General features: G+C 39.5%; 1 protein-coding gene across 3 annotated transcripts in view; it reads left to right on the top strand.

Moving 5' to 3' along the window:
* LOC144595950 (glutamate decarboxylase 1) overlaps window positions 1-22,944 on the top strand; it is a 48,915-nt gene that overhangs the window by 14,851 nt on the left and 11,120 nt on the right. For all 3 annotated transcript variants that reach the window (XM_078403924.1, XM_078403921.1, XM_078403922.1), the window contains exons 6-13: window positions 837-927; window positions 3,888-4,000; window positions 6,873-6,988; window positions 7,091-7,170; window positions 7,478-7,532; window positions 8,014-8,130; window positions 8,226-8,290; window positions 9,458-9,536. In XM_078403924.1, coding sequence (XP_078260050.1) covers window positions 837-927; window positions 3,888-4,000; window positions 6,873-6,988; window positions 7,091-7,170; window positions 7,478-7,532; window positions 8,014-8,130; window positions 8,226-8,290; window positions 9,458-9,536 — 716 coding nt within the window. The remainder of the gene's footprint in view (window positions 1-836; window positions 928-3,887; window positions 4,001-6,872; window positions 6,989-7,090; window positions 7,171-7,477; window positions 7,533-8,013; window positions 8,131-8,225; window positions 8,291-9,457; window positions 9,537-22,944) is intronic.

Genomic DNA, 22,944 nt, shown 5'->3' with positions numbered 1-22,944 from the left:
AAGGTCCTTTTTGGACCAGAGTTTTGTTTCAATTGACACTGGTTCTCGGCGATAACCCGTTTAATTCCAGGATAAATGCTGATAATATAGTATTTTAAATCACTTAGGTTGAGAGAAAAGATGCAGTCTGAAGAAGGGTCGAGCCGCAACGTCACGCATTCCTTCTCTCCAGAGATGCTGCCTGTCCCGCCGAGTTACTCCGGTATTTTGTGTCTAAATTCAATAACTATGATTGCTTTGTCTCTAGATTGTGTCTCCAGCATTGTATTTTCAAAGCATATCTTACATTTATCTGCCAGCGTGCAGGAAAGCGCGTGTGGATGAGAACTGATGACCCGTACAGAAGCTTGGTCGTAGGTTAATGGGAATACTTATGCATATAATTGACACGAACTCCAGAGCGACTAGAATACATTATCACAAAACTAAAAAGGTTTATCGGATTAGAATAAGGATGGACTCCGATAACCAATACATTCTGCGCGTTTTATACTCTTGGCCAATTGTTTTTATGAGACGTTTACAAATCATATGTTAAGAGGCATTTACTAATAACATTAAAATATTAAGAATATTTTTTAACACAGACAAAAATGCTTAATTTGTATTAACCCAACTCGTGTTATTTTTAAAATAAATCCCTCACCGCTCAATGTGTGAAGGCTTAACTATTTAGCAGACCTGTTTTTTGTATTAAGCTAAGTAAACACTGGCCAATATATGTGGAATGTCACCCAAGCAGTTGTAGGCATGATCATCAATCCAGTAGAATATTGCGTGAAGTCCCTTAAATGATGGGATTATTTTCATCACAACTTTATTTTAAATTCCCGCAGGGCATCCTCGGTTCTTCAATCAGCTTTCTTCTGGTCTTGACATTATCGGTTTGGCCGGGGAATGGCTTACATCAACAGCTAATACCAACATGTAAGTTCTGGAATGACTCTTTTGTGACTTGTATTACAAAAGCGGGACTCATTCCCGTAGTAAACATGAAACTAGAATAATTTTAAAAGTACAGGAAGTGTTGATCTGTACTGTACCACTTAAGGTATAGATTCCATGTGATTGATGAAAAACAATCCAGTATTGGTATTTGCAACTTCTTCGCTTTACTTGGAATGGATTTGGGATTCTGGAGATGAGAGGGAGCGGGGAAAATGCGGGTATTTCATTTGGGCTGTAGCCAGTATCTGTCGATATCATATCATATCATATACATACAGCCGGAAACAGGCCTTTTCGGCCCTCCAAGTCCGTGCCGCCCAGCGATCCCCGTACATTAACATTATCCTATACCCACTAGGGACAGTCAGCCCCCAGCACAACGACGGCGCCGCTAACAATTCCCCACGCACATGGTGCGCTCCAGCTGCAGTACTTTAAAGTACGCCGCCTTCGGCGGGGACATCGTGAACCAAAGGAGCAGGCAGCCATGGTCACCGCCAGCACAACGACGGCGCCGCTAACAATTCCCCGCGCACCTTGTGCGCTCGAGCTGCAGTACTTTAAAGTACGCCGCCTTCGGCGGGGACATCGTGAACCAAAGGAGCAGGCAGCCATGGTCACCGCCAGCACAACGACGGCGCCGCTAACAATTCCCCGCGCACCTTGTGCGCTCGAGCTGCAGTACTTTAAAGTACGCCGCCTTCGGCGGGGACATCGTGAACCAAAGGAGCAGGCAGCCATGGTCACCGCCAGCACAACCATATCTGTCCGCGGTAGCGCCCAACGTAAAGCTAGTGCTCTTTTAAAAAAAGATTCGAGCCTGACTGAGTGAAGTGTAATCAAATTGGAGCGCTGCTTTTGATAGTTTTCGTAGGTCCATAGAGCTTTGCTCCCACCACAGTTAACGTCCAAAGTTAAGAAAGCACTGAATGGCTTAATTCAACTGACCTCCCAGAAACATCTTATGTAAGGGTTTCCACTGGGCTAGAATAAAACTGTAGTCAGTGACAATATACAATGCTGTCTAGTAAATCCTATTGAGACCATCTCCATGCTCCTTGGGTTGACAGACAGAGAAGGAGAAATAGGCAGACTTTTCCATGGGAAGGATATGGGATCATAATTTCAATGCTTGCCCCAGCAAGCTAATACAGATGCAAGCATTAGAAGGGGTTAAAATGTTTGGGAGGGGAAATGGAGTTTGTGATGAGTGGAGATAACTTTAGTCATCCTCTAGAATTGCTGGAACAAACTGCGGTTCGCTTTATTTCAAAGTTCCTCTTTTTATCCTCACATAGTTGCCTGTAGAGATGTTCCTGCTTGGAGACATTACCTGTTGGTTTCCATCACTTTCTATGTGCTGCACAGCCCACTATTACCTCACTTCCTTGACACTCAACTCCATGTTCAGCAAAAAAAAGTTATGGATGAGCCTGATCTTTCTCCAGGTAAACAACAAGAAAACAAAAGCCACCCTGTTCCGTTGCCGCCTAAGAATTCTCACTCTTGCCCTGAAATCATTCCACTCTAGGCTGCAAACTTTGCTTGTAAGAGGCATTACTACCCCATATTCCTGTTCAATCCCCACATTCTGTCCATACATAGTTTACCCTTGAAACATTGTCCACCAAAATTCCAACTTCAGCCCAGCCATCATCTTATTCACACAAATATTAACTCTTGATTTGTTGCCAATATCCTCCTCATTGTTTAAAAAAACTGCATCTCATCCCAAATACGGCTGCTCCCATTTTATCCTACAATATCCATGTTAAACCTCTTTGCTGCCTTATCTCCAGTGCACTGCAATTAATATCCTCATTGTCATTCCCAAGTCCTGTATGAATGCATCCTTTTCTACAGCAATCTTCGCAAAATAATATCCTCAAATCTTCTGCCTCTGATTTCCAATGCATCCCATCCTCCCTTCAAAAGACCTTTGATCACCTGGCTCTAATCTAAACTTGGAAATCCCTGTCTATATGATTGCATTTGTACAAAACAAATTACTGTGGATATTGGAAATCTTAAAATAAAAACATAATATAATGGAAATACCCAGCAAGTTATACAGAGAGGAAACAGAGTTAATATTTTAGATTAATTTTTTTAATTAGATCAATTCTGATGAAAATTCTTTCAACGCCTCTTTAAAACTTACCGATTGACTTTCCTTTGATCTCCTCTTTCCATGCTTGACATCCACTCCACTTTATAAAACAATTTGGAGTATTTTGTTGTGTTAATGAGGCTGTACAAAATGAAAGCTGCTGTTACGCACTAAGTAATGTTGGTTCACTTCACTGTACATTAAATCATCTGGTGATCTGTTCGTTAGACAAATTAGGCTAAAGTTTAATCAGGTTATTCTCCCATTGTATTGGCTGCATTTTCCATTCAAAATTTGCAGTGAGTATAACATAAAGGCTGACTGGATTTCTCACTTTAGTTGTTGGGTAATCATCATTTATAATTACAATTGACACTTATTGATTGTCTTGTATTACAGAAACAAAATTGTCCTTGGGGGTCATCACCTGGATAATTTTACATGAATAATTGCTTTTGGACTTTTGCAACCAGTTCAATATTTTTAATTATCTTTGCTGGCTGCCTGTCTATCTTTACTCTGTTCAGTGGACTGTCTGTGTGAGTTCAAATAACGGGCATTCCACATCATTTACAATGACATGTTTACAAGTGATATATCATGACATAGGACCTTTCTTTAAATAAAATTAATTGAATTGTACTGGATAAATGGCAGGTATACCTATAGTTTACATCCAGGAGGAAGCATTTCCAAATATCTGTATCTGGAAATAATGTTGATTTATTTGTCATAAATAAATGACATGTAATCTTTCATCAGAGGCATTGTGATTAAAAAATGAGAAGATTGCTCAGAAGAGTTATTATATGTGATACGTATTTCACAGGTTTACATATGAAATAGCGCCTGTGTTTGTCCTCATGGAACAAATTACGCTGAAGAAAATGCGAGAGATAATTGGTTGGCCCAACGGGGACGGTGATGGAATCTTTTCACCTGGTAGGTAATGTGATAGATTTACTTTGGTGGAACTTTCAATTTGTAACAGTGCTGCTATGGAAGATGGATTTTGCTGTCAAGTCAGTGAAGGTAAAAGATACATTTTAGTTGAAGCCACAATAAGTTGACAATTATTTTTCAGTTTCTGTATTCATACTGTTATCCTATTTTCAATATATTGATATTCCAAAAAATACATTTAAATGAGAAAGGCAATTAGCAAATTAGGATACAAATTATCTGATATTCTAAATTCATTTGTCTAAGCAACGCAAATCATAAATTAAAATTCTACTTTTTATTTAATTGGAAAATCAGACAATTTGAAAAATAAGTTCCATAAAATTACATAATATGCAAAAGGACTTCAGTATTAAAGTATAAAAGTTCAGTTTGGTTCAATATTTGTTCTCTTGAGATGAGTCACATTGTTTCTTTAATGCCAACATTGAGGTATGTTATGGTATGAATACAAAGCTTGATGATTCCTGAGATTCCAAATATTCCTCAAAATCATAGCCTTTCGAACAAAACAAAATTGGTTTAACAGTTATATTCATAGCCTTCTTCACTGTGTAATGCTATCACAACTTTTTTTTTGTGCCTAGTATACCCCTTCTCCCTTTTAAAAATCAGAATTGATATGATTTTAAATGGAAGATAGGCTTGTAGATGATGATGTGGGTAATGAGGTTGGAGACTCACCTTTGATTCACTAATGAGATTAGGATTGTGCACTGCCTGAATAATTTTAGTCTGTTGCGAAGGAGAATGATAGAGTCAAAAGATGGGGAATGGTTTGTTGTGGAAACCTACGACAATGGGTTAAATCTTTCTAATATTTACTTCTATCATCCAATGTTGAATGTCGTATACCTGCGTCAAGAGTTGTTTGAAATTGAGAAAAGAAGCTTGGGTTTAACATTTGCATTTCAAGAATAGAAAATATTTTTGTCAGATAACAGCATGGTTGGTATTGGTATTGATTTATTATTCTCACGTGTACCGAGATAGAGTGAAAACCTTTTTGTTTTCTGTGCTATCCAGCCAAATCATGCCATAGATAAAAACATCATTGTACAAGGGATAGAGAAACTGAATGCAGAATATTGCGTTACAGCTGCAGAAAGCGAAGGGAAAAAAATGCATGGGTCGCAACAAGGCAGATTGGGAGATCAGAAACTCATTATTAGTATATGAGAGATCAGTTCAAGAGTATGATGAGCATGGAAAATGCTGATCTTAAATCAAGTGGTACATGCTTTCGAGCTTTTGTATCTTCCGCCTGATGGGAGAGTAGAGAAGAGGGAATGACTAGGGTAGGAGTAATTCTTGGTTAGTTGATTGCTTTCCCAAGGCAGCGTGGAGTATAGACAGAGTCAATGGTGGGAGGGTGGTTTACAATGTGCACTGGGCCGTTTCCATAGCTCTTTAAAAATTCCTCACAATCTTGATGCCTGTGAATGCTCCCATCAGCTGGGCCACGTGTGTACTGAGAACAAAGTCGGGGTCACCATCCGGCCAAGCGCCTTTCGTGGGTTCACTCTCAAGAAAGCCGATCAACCGTCTGCCATGTGACCATGGGTTTGGATGCACCTCAGGCTGTCAGGTCAGATGCCGCCATTCCACTGTCCTTCTGTTTGAAGCAAGCATAGAATACATTGAGCTTGTTGGGAAGGGTTGCATTGTAGCCAGTGATTCTGCTCTACTTTGCTTTGAAGCCCATTATAACATCAAGCCTTGCCACAATCAACAGGTGCCTGTGTGGCAAATCTGGGGCTTTGGTTATGTCTGGTATTGTCTCTTGACAACCCTAATGACTTTGCCAAAGTTGTACCTAGATTTCCTATACGGTCAGGGTCACCCCACTAGAATGCCTCAGATCTAGACTTCAGCAGGGATGAATCTCCGACCTCATCCATTGCTTCCAGATTGCAAAGACTCAAATTGTCTCTTTGGTACACAGTCCTTACTCCACGTACTTACTGATAAAGTCTTGCTTAAGTTCATCCAGCTTGCTTTCAATAGATTGGACGGTTATGAAGTATGCTGAGGTGGGGGGACTTCATGGTGATACTTTATGTGGTCCAGCCAGTGAATCTCAAGTCAAGTCAAGTCAAATCTACACTAATACCTATCATCTCCAATTGTCTGCATCTCTGGGGCTTGAGGGAGCATAGATGAAGGTCATCCTTGCTGGAGTGAATATGGAATGTCAGTGAGGTGGGTTTAATGATTAAAATATTGTGGCTGGTTATGAGGGTAAGGTTGAGAAGACTTAGCTGTAGATATGTCATGGTGGATTGAGAGTCAGAGAGGGGAAAGTAGGGATTCTGAAAGTGCATCTTCAAGTCAACAGGGGTGGTACAAAAGGAGATTAGGATGGGAGGAAATGGTCTATAAAGGGATGTAATTGGTTAGAAGAGCCTTATTTCTGTGAGGCAATGGTGAAAACAACGTTACCTGAGATGGGCCATGTGTGAGAGGTATGGACTTCTTGACAGGCGAAAGGTTCAAAGAGATTAGAATAGAAGTGAACTCAAAGGAGAGAGAATGTGATGGTCTGAGTTGGATATTGCAACTCCTGAGGATAAGGTCATTTAAAGTCTGAGTAAGAAAGTCCTGGTGAAATTTGAGTGTCTGGCAGAGAATGAGGGTTAAAATGTATACTGTAATCCTACCCTGGGGTAGACTACAGCTAAAAACCGACAAATCAATTGTCAACATTCAGAGATGCTCTGAACATTCAAGAATAGACACATTTCAACAAGCCTTTTATATAGCTGTTAAATTCATGTATTACATTGAAATTCTTGAGTGCTACCATTAACAATGGTTGTAATAATGATTGTGAGATTGTTTTGTCTTTTAGGAGGAGCTATATCAAACATGTACAGTATAATGGCTGCACGCTATAAGTATTTCCCAGATGTTAAATCTAAAGGGATGACTGCAGTTCCTAAACTGGTCCTCTTCACATCAGAAAATGTAAGATGAGTGTTCCCTCAAATTTATTTCTGTATTTACTTCTTTAAATGTTGACGAACACTTTCTAAAATTAATTATTTTGAACGTGTTTGTTTCTGGCAGAGTCATTATTCGATAAAGAAAGCAGGGGCTGCACTTGGTTTTGGAACAGACAATGTGATTTTATTGAAATGTGATGAAAGGTAAAACAAAATACATATTTTTTTAAACTCCACTGAAAATTTATACTACTATAATTTGCTAATTTGTGACATAAAGGCCCTCATCCCCCTTCTGTTGTTGGGTAGACTGACTACCCCCCCCCCCCCCCCCCCCCCCAATCTTTGGACATCCCCAATCCTTCCCACTCCTCACTTTAATTTCTTGGTTCATGTGTATGTTGGCAGACCAATTTCCCTCCTGGGATAAATAAAGTTCTATCGTATCGTATCATTTATAGATATTAGGATAATTGATTTTATCCATAGTTTGTTTTTGAAATGATTACAGGGGGAAAATAATGCCAGCTGATCTGGAAATAAAAATTATTGAAGCTAAACAAAAGGTATGTGTGCTTTCTTCTTTCCATTCCCTGAATTGGGTCGCATGAAAGCATTTTTGGCATTGAAGATGCCTGTTTCTGTTTTCCAACTTTTTATTAGTTAATACAGTGATGTAGCTGGTAGAACTGCTGTCTCCTACACTAGAGAGTAGGTTCGATCCTGTCCTTAGGTGCTGTCTGTTTAGAGTTTGCACAGTTTGCTCTGGTTTCCTTGTGGGTTTCCTCTGGATGTTTTGGATTGTACCCCATGCGAAAGATGTGCGAGTTTGTAGATTAATTGGCCACTGTAAATTGTCCTGGTGTGTAGGGAGCGGATGCAAAAGTGTGGACAGCACAGTACTAGTGTGGATGGTTGACATTGACTCAGTGGGCCAATGAGCCTGATTGTCCGGTGTATCTTTCAATCAACTCAATCAATCAAAATACAGAAACATATTGCATAGTTTGCATTCAAGAGAAATAAAGCAGACATTTTTAATTTCAGGGATTTATTCCAATTTATGTCAATGCAACTGCTGGAAATACAGTCTATGGTGCATTTGATCCCATTGAAGAAATTGCAGATATATGTGCTAAGTATAATCTTTGGCTCCATGTTGATGTAAGTCCTACATTTAAAGTTTAACTTTAGCAATTCCTTATTTGTATTTCTGCCACACAGTTGCAGAAAATAATACTATTTTCACCCATTTACAGGCTGCATGGGGAGGTGGACTTCTGATGTCCAGAAAACATCGCTATAAACTGAATGGGATTGAAAGGTAATTACAATTCTTTTTTTGAATGCACGCAGGCAATGCACGCAGACTATGGCAGTTTGTTGAGTTTATTCCAGGAAATTTCCTCATAAATTTTTGCCTCAAACTGCCCTAGTGAGTAAAACGGTCTTTTACCTTCACACTGATATTTTTATTTTATGAAACAGAAAACACAACTTTTAATGGTCGTGTGCCTTTTCCTTGAGTTGTTTGCAGTATGGTCAAAGAAGTAATCTGGTGACTATAATCTGGTGGCAGTGCATGTGTGAAATAAAAAGTAGTTAAAAAATACACCTCACTTCTCATTTCTTGAGAGGGGAGGTTTCTCTCTCCCCTGACTCTCAGCCTAAAGAAGGGTCTAGACCCGAATCATCACCTATACCTTTTCTCAAGAGATGCTGCCTGACCCGTTGAGTTACTCCAGCATTTTGTGTCTATTTTTGGTGTAAACCAGCATCTGCAGTTCCTCTTACTCGTTGCAACTTTTTATTCACCCTTTTCTTCTTGCTTTGTTTTTTTCTCACTTTTTCTATGATTCCCACTGTCTTTGTAACTTATATATTGATTTTTTTAAAAAAAGGGAATCTATTGGAGTACAATGCTAATAAACAACGTTCAATAGCTTATCCTTTTTAATTTATGAATTATTTTGGCTTTGTTTGTAAAAGCCCACTTCAAATCTGGGTGAGTTCAAATTATGCTATAGTATACTGTATAGCATGATTTGCCGGTGGCACAGTGGTGCAACTAGTAGAGCTACTGCCTCACGGCACCAGAGACCCAGGTTTGATTCATACCTTGGGTGCTGTTATGTGTGGAGTTTGCATGTTCTCCCTGTGACCGTGTGGGTTTTCTCCATCTTGAACTGGTTTCATCCCAAAGGCATGCGGGTTTATAGGTTAATTGGGCTCTCTCTGTAAGATTGCCTCGAGTAAGAAGGGACTGGATGAGAAAGTGGGATAATATAGAACTGGTGTGAAGGGGTGATCAATGGTTGGTATGGGCTGTATGTTCTATTTTCATGCTGTATCTCTAAGCTCAGCTAGATGAATGTGCTACTAAACATGAGTCCAACGTTCTGATGTACTAAAAGGGAACAGATAACTTTCTATAATTTTAAGAATACCTTATGCCCATGGAATTCAATTACATGTGGAGTTTTCTTTATAGGGCCAATTCAGTCACTTGGAATCCTCACAAGATGATGGGAGTTCTGTTGCAGTGTTCTGCTATCCTTGTCCGAGAAAAGGTATCTATTTGAATTTAAAATAAAAATTAGATATTGCTTCTTTCTCTCATTGCAAAGGTAATATGACACGAAACACTTGGATTATAACACAGCTGTACACATGCACGTTTCCTGATTACACTCATAATCATAAAGCTGAATTACATTAATGATACAAATTCTTTCACATCTTCATTTTGCTCAAGTTTTCAGGGGATATTTATATTCCAAAGCTAATATTGTTCTGTTCATTGTAAAGGGAAATACATCCATCGTAATATGTTGCATGACCAAGATAATATTAGTGGAAATGTGCCCTTCCATTTCAGCATCATTTCCATTGTTCATCATGTCACTAGAAATGGGAAAATTGGAATCAAACAGAACCTCGCTGTGTCACAATGATATATCTTCTGTTAGAAGATTGGAACTCACACATGTTGCTGTTGGGACATCCAGTAATTCAATTCCAAACCTTACAATATGAAAGGCATTTGCCAAAATTTTGTCTTTTCCTGATTAAGATTCCAAATCCCCACTACTTTAGGGTGATATTTATTTTTATTTACATCTAATCCTTGCATCAATTGCTTTAAATACCAATCCCCTTATGCTAAGGGAATGATCCTAGGTTACTCTCTCTCACTGGACTGAATGCAGACTGTTATTTTTTCATTTCAACCAGTCTGCCTTGGAGACAGATATGCAGGTTTCTCCGAGTATAATCCTGTATGGAAGAACAGCAAAGTCATCAGCTTTCGCAAGAATGGATGGTTAATAGCATATCCTACTCAATGCTCAATGATAATAACATAATTAGTGAGCCCTCCAGGGAGATGGTACCAATGCTACTTTTGCATTGTGCTCTGGCTGCAAGTCACTCTCTGCCTTAGCATGTGCAGGTCCTGTATCCAAGCAAATCTCCAAATGACACCTGGTGTCAGTAACTGAGCTGGCATTTACAAATGTGAAACACATTGACCAAATGCCTTCATTATTTTTCTTAATTTTTAGGGATGTAATGTTGAGGCTTTATAAAGCACTGGTCAGAGCGCATTTGGAGTATTATGAGTGGTTTTGGACCCCGTATCTGAGGAAGGATGTGCTGACATTGGAGAGGGTCCAGAGGAGGTTGACAAGAATGATCCCGGGGATGATTGGGTTAATGTATGATGAGCATTTGCTGGCTCTGGGCCAGTACTCGCTGGAGTTTAGGAAGATGAAGGGGGATCTAATTGAAACTTACCGAATAATGGAGAGCCTGGATAGAGTGGATGTGAAGAGGATGTTTCCACTGGTGGGAGAGCCTAGCACCAGAGGGTACAACCTCAGAATAAAAGGACGTACCATTAGAAAGGGAGAAGAGGAATTTCTTCAGCCAGAGGGTGGTGAATCTGTGGAATTCATTGCCATAGTCGGCTGTGGAGGCCAGGACTTTGGGTATTTTTAAAGAGGAGATTGATAGGTTTGTGATTAGTAAGGACATCAAAGGTTGCATCCCAGGGTACTTAAGGAGGTGGCTCTAGAAATCGTGGACGCATTGGTGATCATTTTCCAATGTTCTCGTGATTCAGGATCAGTTTCTGGATTGTAGCTAATGTTATCCCACTTTTTAAGAAAGGAGGAGAGAGAAAACAGGAAATTATAGACCAGTTAGCCTGACATCAGTGGTGGGGAAGATGCTGGAGTCAATTATAAAAGAAGAAATTGTGGAACATTTGGATAGCAGTAACAGGATCGTTCCAAGTCAGCATGGATTTACGAAGGGGAAATCATGCTTGACTAATCTTCTGGAATTGGTTGGCAGAAAGGAAACAAAGAGTAGGGATTAATGAGTCCTTTTCAGAATGGTAGGCAGTGACCAGTGGGGTACCGCAAGGCTCGGTGCTGGGACCGCAGCTATTTACAATATACATTAATGACTTAGATGAAGGGATTAAAAGTAACATTAGCAAATTTGGAGATGACACAAAGCTGGGTGGCAGTGTGAAGTGTGAGGAGGATGCTATGAGGATGCAGGGTTACTTGGACAGGTTGTGTGAGTGGGCAGATGCATGGCAGATGCAGTTTAATGTGGATAAATGTGAGGTTATCCAGTATGGTGGTAAGAACAGGAACAGATTATTATCTGAATTGTGTCAAGTTAGGAAAAGGGGAAGTACAATGAGATCTGGATGTCCTAGTTCATCAGTCACTGAAAGTAAACATGCAGGTGCAGCAGGCAGTGAAGGAAGCTAATGGCATGTTGGCCTTCATAACAAGAGGAGTTGAATATAGGAGCAAAGAGGTCCTTCTGCAGTTGTACAGGGCCCTGGTGAGACCACACCTGGAGTATTGTGTGCAGTTTTGGTCTCCAAATTTGAGGAAGGACATTCTTACTATTGAGGGAGTGCAGCGTAGGTTCACGAGGTTAATTCCCGGAATGGCGGAACTGTCGTATGTTGAAAGACTGGAGCGACTGGGCTTGTATACTCTGGAATTTGGAAGGATGAGAGGGGATCTTATTGAAACCTATAAGATTATTAAGGGATTGGACACGCTAGAGGCAGGAAACATGTTCCGATGTTGGGGGAGTCCCAAACCAGGGGCCACAGTTTAAGAATAAGGGGTAGGCCATTTAGAACGGAGATGAGGAAAAACCTTTTCACTCAGAGAGTTGTGAAGCTGTGGAACTCTCTTCCTCGGAAGGCAGTGGAGGCCAATTCCCTGGATGCTTTCAAGAGAGAGGTAGATAGAGCTCTTAATTATAGTGGAGTCAAGGGATATGGGGAGAAGGCAGGAACGGGGTACTGATTGTGGATGATCAGCCATGATCACAGTGAATGGCGGTGCTGGCTCGAAGGGTCGAATGGCCTACTCCTGCACCTATTGTCTATTGTTAAAGGGAGAAGGCAGGAGAATGGGGTTGAGAGCAAAAGATGGATCAGCCATGATTGAATGGCGGAGTAGACTCGATGAGCCAAATGTCGTAATTCTGCTCCTTTGACTTATCAACTTCTGAACAATTATTGGGATGTGGGTGATATTGACAAGGCCTGCTTTTAATTCGCATTGCAATGACGAAGGTGATGACGAGCTGCCTTTATACCATCTTTGTGATAAAGTCATTACAACATTACTTTGTCATAGAGTCATAGAGTGATACAGTGTGGAAACAGACCCTTCGGCCCAACTTGCCCACACCGGGCAACAATGTCCCAGCTACACTCGTCCCACTTGCCTGCACTTGGTCCATATCCCTCTAAACCTGTCCTATCCATGTACCTGTCTAACTGTTTCTTAAACGATGGGATAGTCCCAGCCTCAACTACCTTCTCTAGTAGCTTGTTCCTTACACTCACCACGCTTTGTGTGAAAAAGTTACCCCTCGGATTCCTATTAAATCTTTTCCCCTTCACCTTGAACCTATGTCCTCTGGTCCTCGATTCCCCAACTCTGGGCAAAAGACTGTGCATCTATCTGATTTATTCCTCTCATGATCTTATGCACCTCTATAAAATCACCCCTTATCCTCCTGTGCTCCGTGGAATAGAGACCCAGCCTACTCAACCTCTCCCTATAGCTCACACGCTCGTCCTGGCAATATCCTCGTAAATCTTTTCTGAACCCTTGCAAGCTTGACAATATCTTTCCTATAACATGGTGCCCAGAACTGAACACAATATTCTAAATGCGGTCTCACCACGTCTTATACAACTGCAACATGACCTCCCAACTTCTATACTCAATATTCTGACTGATAAAGGCCAAAGTGCCAAAAGCCTTTTTGACCACCTTATCTACCTGCGACTCGGCCTTCAAGGAACCATGCACCTGTGCTCCTGGATCCCTCTGCTCTACAACACTACCCAGAGGCCTACCATTTATTCTGTAGGTCCTGCCCTTGTTCGACGTCCCAAAATGCAACATCTCACACTTCTCTGTATTAAATTCCATCAACCATTCCTCCGCCCACCTGGCCAATCGATCCAGATCCTGCTGCAATCTTTCACAACCATCTTCACTATCTGCAAAACCACTCACTTTTGTATCATCTGCAAACTTCCTAATCTTGCTAATCTCAGTTTCCACAGATGCATTAAAGTTCACTGATGCTAATGGTAAATTTCATCTTTAATTTCTGCCTCTCAGAGGGTAACTCAGAGGCCTACTTCTGAAAAGGCTACACGAGACAGAGATAGATAGAGCTTTAGATATTAAGGGAACGGTGTTAATGCAGGGTAGTGGCACAGATCAGACATGGTTTCAAAGATTAGCAGAGTAGAGATGAAGGGCTGAATAGCCTATTCCTTTTTCCATTTCTTATGTTGTCTCTTTTTAAACTTTAAGAGAAAGGTGATAGTTCCACCCCATTTCTCATAATTTTACTCATGGGGTCCAGAAATTGACAGAGAAATTAGAGTGGAATCATATCATATCATATCATATCATATATATACAGCCGGAAACAGGCCTTTTCGGCCCTCCATGTCCGTGCCGCCCAGTGATCCCCGTACATTAACACTATCCTACACCCACTAGGGACAATTTTTAATGGCAGCTTTTGAGTCCTTTGATCCTCTTAAGACCAAGTTTTAATAAATTCAGACAATAGTGTTGGAATTGGTTGGCTAAACTTAACAAGTGGAGTTATTAAAGCTGTTAAAACCCAATTAAGGTCTAAATTGAAAGTTTCAAGCCATAGAACCAGTATTACCAAAGGGAATAAGAACGAACCATTAAGGCCATTAATGCCGAAGAATGTAGAAGATACAGTATAGAGAGTGCTGAAACAGCTGGTTGAACAAAATGCCTATCCACAAAGAAATGAACAACTTATGGGGCTGAATCCCTCAGTACAACCTGAGAAAGGAACTTCAGGAAAAGATTTGCCTCTGTAAAGCTGCCAGTAAACAATACATCCATTATTCTTCAGTGGAAATGTGACCAGATATCTGTAACTCTATACTAATTACTTACGAATGATGGGATTGTATCATGTAATGTATTACCTAGAATTTTGAATCTTAAACATGCTAAGATTGGCATGCATATTGGGTTATTTTGTGCCTCAGGAAAATCGAAACAAAAGTATGCCAACAGTGTGGAATCAGTTATTGCTGTGGGATAACTTTTGAAACAGCTGGTTCTGTCATTCCACCAATATTAGAAGAACATAGAACAGTACAGCACAGGAGCAGGCCCCTTGAGCCATGATGCCCATGCCGAATATGATGCCAAGACCAACATTAATCTGCCTGCACATAATCCACATGCCTCCATTCCCTGCTTATTCATATGCCTATCCAATGTCTCCCCGATGCCACCATCATGTCCACCTCCACCACTGCCCCTGGCAGTGCGTTCCAGGCACCCACCACCTTCTGTGTAAAATAAAACTTGCCTTGCACATCTTCCCCCAACTTTGCCCCTCTCGCCCTAAAGCCATGCCCTCTAACATTTGATATTTTCATCCTAGAAAAACAGCTCATAAGTGTCTACCCTATCTATGCCTCAAATGTATGTGAAATTCACCCCTCATTTATGTGGCTGGATCCTGTCAAATTTATTTAAATTATTCTGGAGTTCTGTGAGCACATTTGGGCCCCATATGTGAGGAAGGATGTGCTGGTCCTGGAGAGGGTCCAGAGGAGGTTTACAAGATGATTCCAGGAATGAGTGGGTTAGCGTATGATGACCCACTCATGGAGTGGATGTGGAAAGGATGTTTCCACAGGTGGGAGAGTCTAGGACCAGAATTAAAGGGTGCTCTTTTAGAAAGGAGGAACTTCTTTAGTTAGAGGGTAGTTAATCTGTGGAACTCATTGCCACAGAGGACTGTGGAGGCCAAGTCAGTTGATATTTTTACAGCAGAGATAAACATATTCTTGATTAGAACGGGTGTCAAGGGTTATGCAGAGAAGGCAGGAAAATGGGATTAGGAGGCAGAGATCAACCACGATTGAATGGCGGAGTAGACTCGATGGGCTGAATAGCCTAATTGTACTCAAATGGCTTGTGAACGTGATTCGTGGATGAAGATGGAGCAAGCAAGCTCTAGCCAACAAAACCTATGTACATTTGTTTCCAGAAGACCTGTTCATTTGCATGCCACAATGATGATTGATTTTCATGACTGTATTTAAACGCAGCAAACTGCGAGGCAGGAATTGGGTTGAAAACGACTGTGAATGTTTTGGGGAAAATGTGATGATATCATCATATCATATCATATATATACAGCCGGAAACAGGCCTTTTCGGCCCACCAAGTCCTTGCCGCCCAGTGATCCCCGCACATTAACACTATCCTACACCCACTAGGGACAATTTTTACATTTACCCAGCCAATTAACCTACATACCTGTACGTCTTTGGAGTGTGGGAGGAAACCGAAGATCTCGGAGAAAACCCACGCAGGTCACGGGGAGAACGTACAAACTCCTTACAGTGCAGCACCCGTAGTCAGGATCGTATATGCGAGAACCAAAGTTGTGGTTTTCTGCTGAAATAGTGTTATTATAAATGGAAGCTTTCATTGAATTTTATAAACCTCCCAATAACTTTTATGTAAGCACAGTGCTTCTTGCATTTTGCCATCTGAAAAATGAGAATGCAAAATATAATGGTCCAAGTGTCTTCCACTTTAATGATTTGGATACATAAAGCTGAACTGACTGTCCAAGAGCATCCTGGTTGAGATAGGATGCAATATGGAGTTTGTGGACTGGTGCCAGTGGAACTGCCTCCAGATCAACGTGGGGAAAACCAGGGAGATGGTGGTGGATTACCGCAGGTGCCGGTGAACATCCAGGGAATGGACATTGAGAGAGTGGACTCTTATAAGTACCTGGGTGTTTACCTCAAAAATAAACTGGACTGGACTGATAACATTAATGCACTTTATAAGAAAGGCCAGAGCAGACTGTACCTGCTGAGGAGACTCAGGTCCTTTGGAGTGGAGGGGGCACTCCTGAGGACTTTCTTTGACACTGTGTACCTTAAGACCTGGAGACTAAAACTGAGTATGGCAAAAACCACCACAATGGCCTTTCACCTGAACAACAAGGAAGCTCAACGCCAGCTAACCGTCACCCTCAATGGGTCACTCCTACCCTATAACCCATTTCTTACATACCTCGGGGTGAAACTAGACCGACAGCTGACCTACAAGCAACACCTTGAAGCTCTCCGTGCTAAAGTCTCTGCGCGGAACAACCTCCTGTGTTGCTTGGCCGGATTGTCATGGGGCACCAGGACATCTACTCTTCGAACCAGTGCTCTCACACTAGTGTACGCCGCCCCAGCATGGTGCCGCAGCGCTCATACCAGCAAGCTAGACGCCACCCTCAACGACATCATGCGGATCATCACTGGCTGCCTACGCCCTACTCCGACGGATCCCCTCGCAGGTATCGCACCCGCCAAGCTTCGCAGAGAGTTCTTCACTCATAGGCTGGTGTGCAAGGCCCCATCGAACGCCAAACATCCTTTGCACCACCTCGCCCAGGATTCACGGCAACTGGGACCTCAACGCCTGTCATCTCATCACCCTTTCTCCCGTCATACAGCAACCCTCTGTGGCTCCGGTTTCAACATACTAGGAGCATGGAGAACCAGCTGGGAACAGACATCGCGACCTCTTCAATTCACTGTCGCGCCAACCACCACAGCCCCACCTAGCTCGGACATGCCCCGCAAAGAGTGAGTCGCCCTGAACCGGCTCCACACAGGGGTCGGCCGGTTCAATGCCAACATGCATCGTTGGGGGTTGTGTCCATCAGCATCCTGGGTGTGTGGAGCTGACCAGCAAACAGCGCAGCACATCATTTTCGATTGCACTGTCCTCTGTCCCCCTGGTGGGAGGGGTAGACCTCACGGCCCTTGACAACAGCACATTGCACTGGCTACAGCGCCTGGAGGGCGTTACATAATTTCTGCTGCCTCAAACGCAAGAAGAAGACACTGTGGTGGCATCAGCCATTTTCTATGGAGTGGTCTGCTGGAGCAGCAGCATCTCAACTGCTGACAAGAAGAGACTGGATAAACTGATCAAGAAGGCCAGCTCTGTTCTGGGATGCCCCCTTGACTCAGTGCAGGCGGTGGGAGAGAGGAGGATGATGGCAAAGCTATCATCACTGCTGGACGACTCCTCCCACCCCATGCAGGACACTGTCACTGCACTGAGCAGCTCCTTCAGTGACAGACTTCTTCACCCCAAGTGTGTGAAGGAGAGATATCAAAGGTCCTTCATTCCTGCTGCCCTCAGACCGCACAATCAGCACTGCTCCCAGCAGACCAGTAAATAAAGTAAATAAAGATAATTACCGCTAAATTAAAATTTTTTAATGAATGCTTATTTATTTTTGCTATTCACTTTGCTGCTGTAACCCTGCAAATGTCCCCGTTGTGAGACAAATAAAGTACTTATTATTATTATTATTATTATTATTATTATTATTATTATTATTATTATTATTATTATTATTATTATTATTATTATTATTATTATTATTATTATTATTATTATTATTATTATTATTATTATTATTATAACTGCAAGATGAAAGTTGACAGGAACAAGTCCTGTCCAAAATCTTCCAAGAAAATCTTTGACATTCAGAAACATTGTAAAGTTATTCACTTTTACAATGTGAGCATCACTAGCATTTGCTTTCCCAGAAAAGTCTGTAGCAGATCAACTTGAACCACTGAAATATGTCCATGATTATCTTTTCCTCTCATACCTCCCTGTGATGCCAGTTAGTTATACCCTTAAATATACCTTACTCTGCATCTTTTATGCAAGATGTACTGCATTAACACAAACCCCATTGTAAAACCAAGCACCACATTTCTATCCACATCTACAATGATTTTGTTTTGATAAAGGCTTTTTTTATGAGTCTAGATTCACCTCCACTGGTCAATAGTTTTCATTTTAACTTTAAACCCTTTCAAAAACATATAACAGATATGTCTTTTCCCCATTTATTAGGAATACACTGGACACAAGTGAATTATTGAAAATAATTTCCAGCATGATATGCAATAGTCTGTCAGTTTACTTGGTACCTTCGAAAATCTGAACCTGCAGCATTCCCAACTGGAGCCTTTTACTTTTGGTTTACATCATTTCCTTTGAAACTTAGAAACAATCAATTTGAGTTTGTCTTATCTGTGATATGTGCAGAAAATCTGACCTTTTGACTTTATCTGTTCAATTCTTCTGCCATGCCTTTGTCATCATTTATCTTCCCATTGGTTGCGATAGCCTATTTTTCTCCCCCCAGAATTGGTTTGTAACAAAAGCATGCATTTTAGCATCAACACATTTTATTCACCTGTACATAAAACCTATTCAAGAATAGATTATTTTTTGGTCGACGCTAAACTTATCTCACTCACTTATAATTCAAAATACCATAATATTATAATCTCAGATCATGCACCTTTAACATTTATGATTAAAATAAATGGTAAAATGGAAAAACGGGGGCAATGGAGATTTAACCCACAAATATTAAAAAATAAAACAACTCAGGAATATATTATAGAACAGATTAAGATTTTTTTCGAAATAAATGATAAACCGGAAATATCTTCTGCCCTACTATGGGAAACCTTTAAAGCATATGTCCGTGGAATTATGATATCTTCTCAAGCATTCTATAATAAAAAGAATCGGATGGAACAACAGGAATTAGAAAAGGAGATTAAACAATTAGATACAGAGAACGCTGCTAATCCATCTATAATAATACATAATAAAATCGCTGCACTGAAATATAAATTAAATAAAATATACTCAGATCAAGTCGTAAAACACTACCAATATACCAAACAATTACAATTTGAATTTGGAGATAAACCTCATAAATTATTGGCTCGTCAATTTAGAAAGATGGAAGGAGAAAAAATAATCCATAGGATTAAATCACATACTGGCGAACCTTTAGTACAACCTAAGGATATTAATGAAAGATTTCTGCAATATTATAAAAAGCTATATTCAGCTAAAACGACAGAAAATAGGATAGGAATGGAAGCATTTTTAAAAAAATGTAATCTGAAGGGGTTGGATTTACAAAATAGAGAATCACTAAATGCGGAAATTTCAGTAAAAGAAGTTGAAGAATCTATCAGATCATTAAAAAATGGTAAAACACCGGGACCAGATGGGATCGGTTCGGAATTTTATAAAACATTTTATGATCTGATCACAACACGTCTGAAGATACTTTATGATAATATCTATACTTGTCGGAAACTACCAGAAACGTTAAATGAATCTATTATAACACTTATACCTAAAATAGACAAGGATCTGGAGGACCCAGGATCATATAGAGCTATAGCGCTTTTAAATACTGATCAAAAGATACTAACGAAAATATTAGCACAAAGATTAAGTATAGTTATTAATAAACTAATTCATCCCGATCAAACAGGATTTATACCAAAACGTTATTCCTCATATAACCTCAGACGATTATATAATATTATATATTCGAAAAGAGGTATTAATAAAGACTTAGTAATTATTTCGTTAGATGCGGAGAAAGCCTTTGACCAAGTGGAATGGTCTTATTTGTTTTCGGTTATGGAATTTTTTAATTTGGGAGAGAAGTTTATCACTTGGGTTAAATTATTATATACCAATCCAACAGCTAGAATAATAACAAATCAAATACTATCAAATAAATTTAATCTATTTCGAGGCTGCAGACAGGGTTGTCCTTTATCCCCACTATTGTTTGCACTTGCATTAGAACCTTTAGCTCAACGGGTGAGAACACATCCTGAAATATATGGATATGACACCATAAATACTGAAAATAAAATTTCTTTATATGCGGATGATGTATTACTTTATATCACAAACCCGGAAATTAGCATTCCAAATTTACTAAAATTAATAACTGAATTTGGATCATATTCAGGTTATAGTATTAATTGGAATAAAAGTGAACTTATGCCGATAAGGGTAAAAAATCTACATATATTACAACAATTTCCTTTTAAGATAGCAAACGAAAAAATAAAATATCTTGGAATTTATGTAACAAAAAGATTTGATTCTTTATTTAAATCTAATTTTCCGCTCTTATTGAACAAATTAAATAAAAATATTTTATATTGGAAAACATTACCAATCTCAATGATAGGTAGAATTAATGCAATAAAAATGATTTTTCTCCCACAATTATTATATCTTTTCCAAATGATTCCGATATATCTTCCTAAAAATTTTTTAAAAAAGATTGATTCCATAGTCACTAACTTTATCTGGGATTATAAGAGCCATAGAATAAAAAAAGAACACTTATGTAAAGCAAAAATAAATGGAGGTCTAGCTTTACCAAACTTTTTGTTTTATTATTGGGCAGTCAATATTAAAAATATTAACTTCTGGTTAGTAGAGACAGATAAACAACCAACCTGGTTAAAAATGGAAAAAGAAGATTGTTTGCCCTTTGAAATTAGTTCGATTTTATTCGCCAATAATAAAATAAGTAAGAAAACCTATAGTGAAAATCTTATAATAGATAGTGGAATACGTATTTGGAAACAAATAAAGAAAACATTAAAATTGGAATGTATACCACTAGCTCTTACTATTGTAAATAATATCACATTTAAACCTTCAATGATAGATAAAGGTTTTTTACAATGGAAAAACTGTGGAATAAATAAGATGGGAGATCTCTATAGGGAAAAAATTTTCCTTTCATTTCAAGAATTACAACAAATTTATGGATTACATTCAAAAGATTACTTTAGATATTTACAAATTAGAGATTATGTAAAAGCAAACACATATGAAATTAGAAATAGAAAGACAGAGATTTTAGATGAATGTCTAAATAAACACCCAAATACAGAAAAATTGATATCATATATTTATAATATTTTACTGGAAAACGACGCTCCAACGACAGAAATATATAGACAGTCATGGGAAAATGAATTAGGTCAAATTATTAGACCTGAGATATGGGATGAAAGTTTACAACACATACATCACTGTTCGCTAAATGCTAGACACTCTCTTATACAATTTAAAATATTACATAGACTACATTATTCAAAAACTAAATTACATAGTATTTTTCCAAATATATCTGCCATTTGTGATAAATGTCAGCAATTGGAAGCTAATTTAACGCATATATTTACAAACTGTGAAAAAATCACTAAATTCTGGTCAGAAATATTCAAAATAATTTCGAATGTGATTAATATGAAGCTGACCCCTGACTCAAATTTAATAATACTGGGAATATTAGAAACAGATCAATTAACAACAACGAATCAAAGAATTTTTATTGATTATAGCTTAATAATTGGGAAAAAATTAATACTGAAATTTTGGAAAGGTCCTACATCCCCCACAATTAAAATGTGGATTACAGGAATGTCGGAGACACTCCATCTGGAAAGATTGAGACTTGTACTCATGGACAGGTTGATTCTTTTCAGAGGAATATGGTCTCCATTTATCGTATATTTAAAGGGTCAAAATGGCTTGGTGCGAGGACCTGACCGCGGCCTGAATAATGGAATGGAGGAAGAATTATGAATTGTAAATCATCGATATATCTCCAATGATGGATAACTTTTTTAATACTCCATTCATTTCTCCAATTTGGACTTCTTATTTTTATTTTATTTTTCTCTATCTTTCCCTCTTTGAAAAAAAAAAAAAAAGTATAGAAATGTATAAGATATAATAATTTATTAATATGTACTTATGCTTAATAAAAATATTTATCAAAAAAAATAAAATGATTCTTCCACAATATTAGTTTCTGGGTTAGACTTTACTTTAGACTTGAGATACAGCACGGAAAAAGCCTCTGCGGCCCACTGAGATCATGCCGACCAGCGATCACCCCATACATTACCACTATCCTACACATTAGGGACAACTTACAATTTTTTACCAAATCCAATTAACCAACAAACCTGCACATCTTTGGGATGTGGGAGGAAACCGGAGCACCTGGAGAAAATCCATGCAGTCACAACATGCAAACTCCGAAAAGACAGCACTCGTAGTCAGGATCGATCCCGGGTCTCTGGCGCTGTAAGGCAGTGACTCCACTGCTGCGCCACTGTGCCGCCCCATCCACACAGATTGAAACCTGGGCTGATTGCTTCCAACTCAACCCCCCCCCACCCACCTTCTCCCCTGTCCCCCCCCCCCACCCCCCAATATTTAGTCCCAACATATTAAAATGAATAAAGAATAAAAACAAATAAAGGTTCATTTTAGTTTTGCCTTACTTTTATTTTAATAATGTTTGCTGCTTTGCTGTAGTAAAGCAATATTAAAATGGAGAGGTTTCTTGTTCACAAGGAAGTTCTCAACATTGGCCTTGTTTGTTTTTGCACTTTTTCTGAATAGTTGGCCTCTGGAAGGCTGTGTACAATAGCAGACAAGGGAG

Source organism: Rhinoraja longicauda, chromosome 8 (assembly GCF_053455715.1).
Source record: "Rhinoraja longicauda isolate Sanriku21f chromosome 8, sRhiLon1.1, whole genome shotgun sequence".
Lineage (NCBI taxonomy): Eukaryota > Metazoa > Chordata > Chondrichthyes > Rajiformes > Arhynchobatidae > Rhinoraja > Rhinoraja longicauda.
The sequence above is the reverse complement of the archived record's forward strand: the minus strand, read 5'-3'. Positions and strand labels throughout refer to the sequence as shown.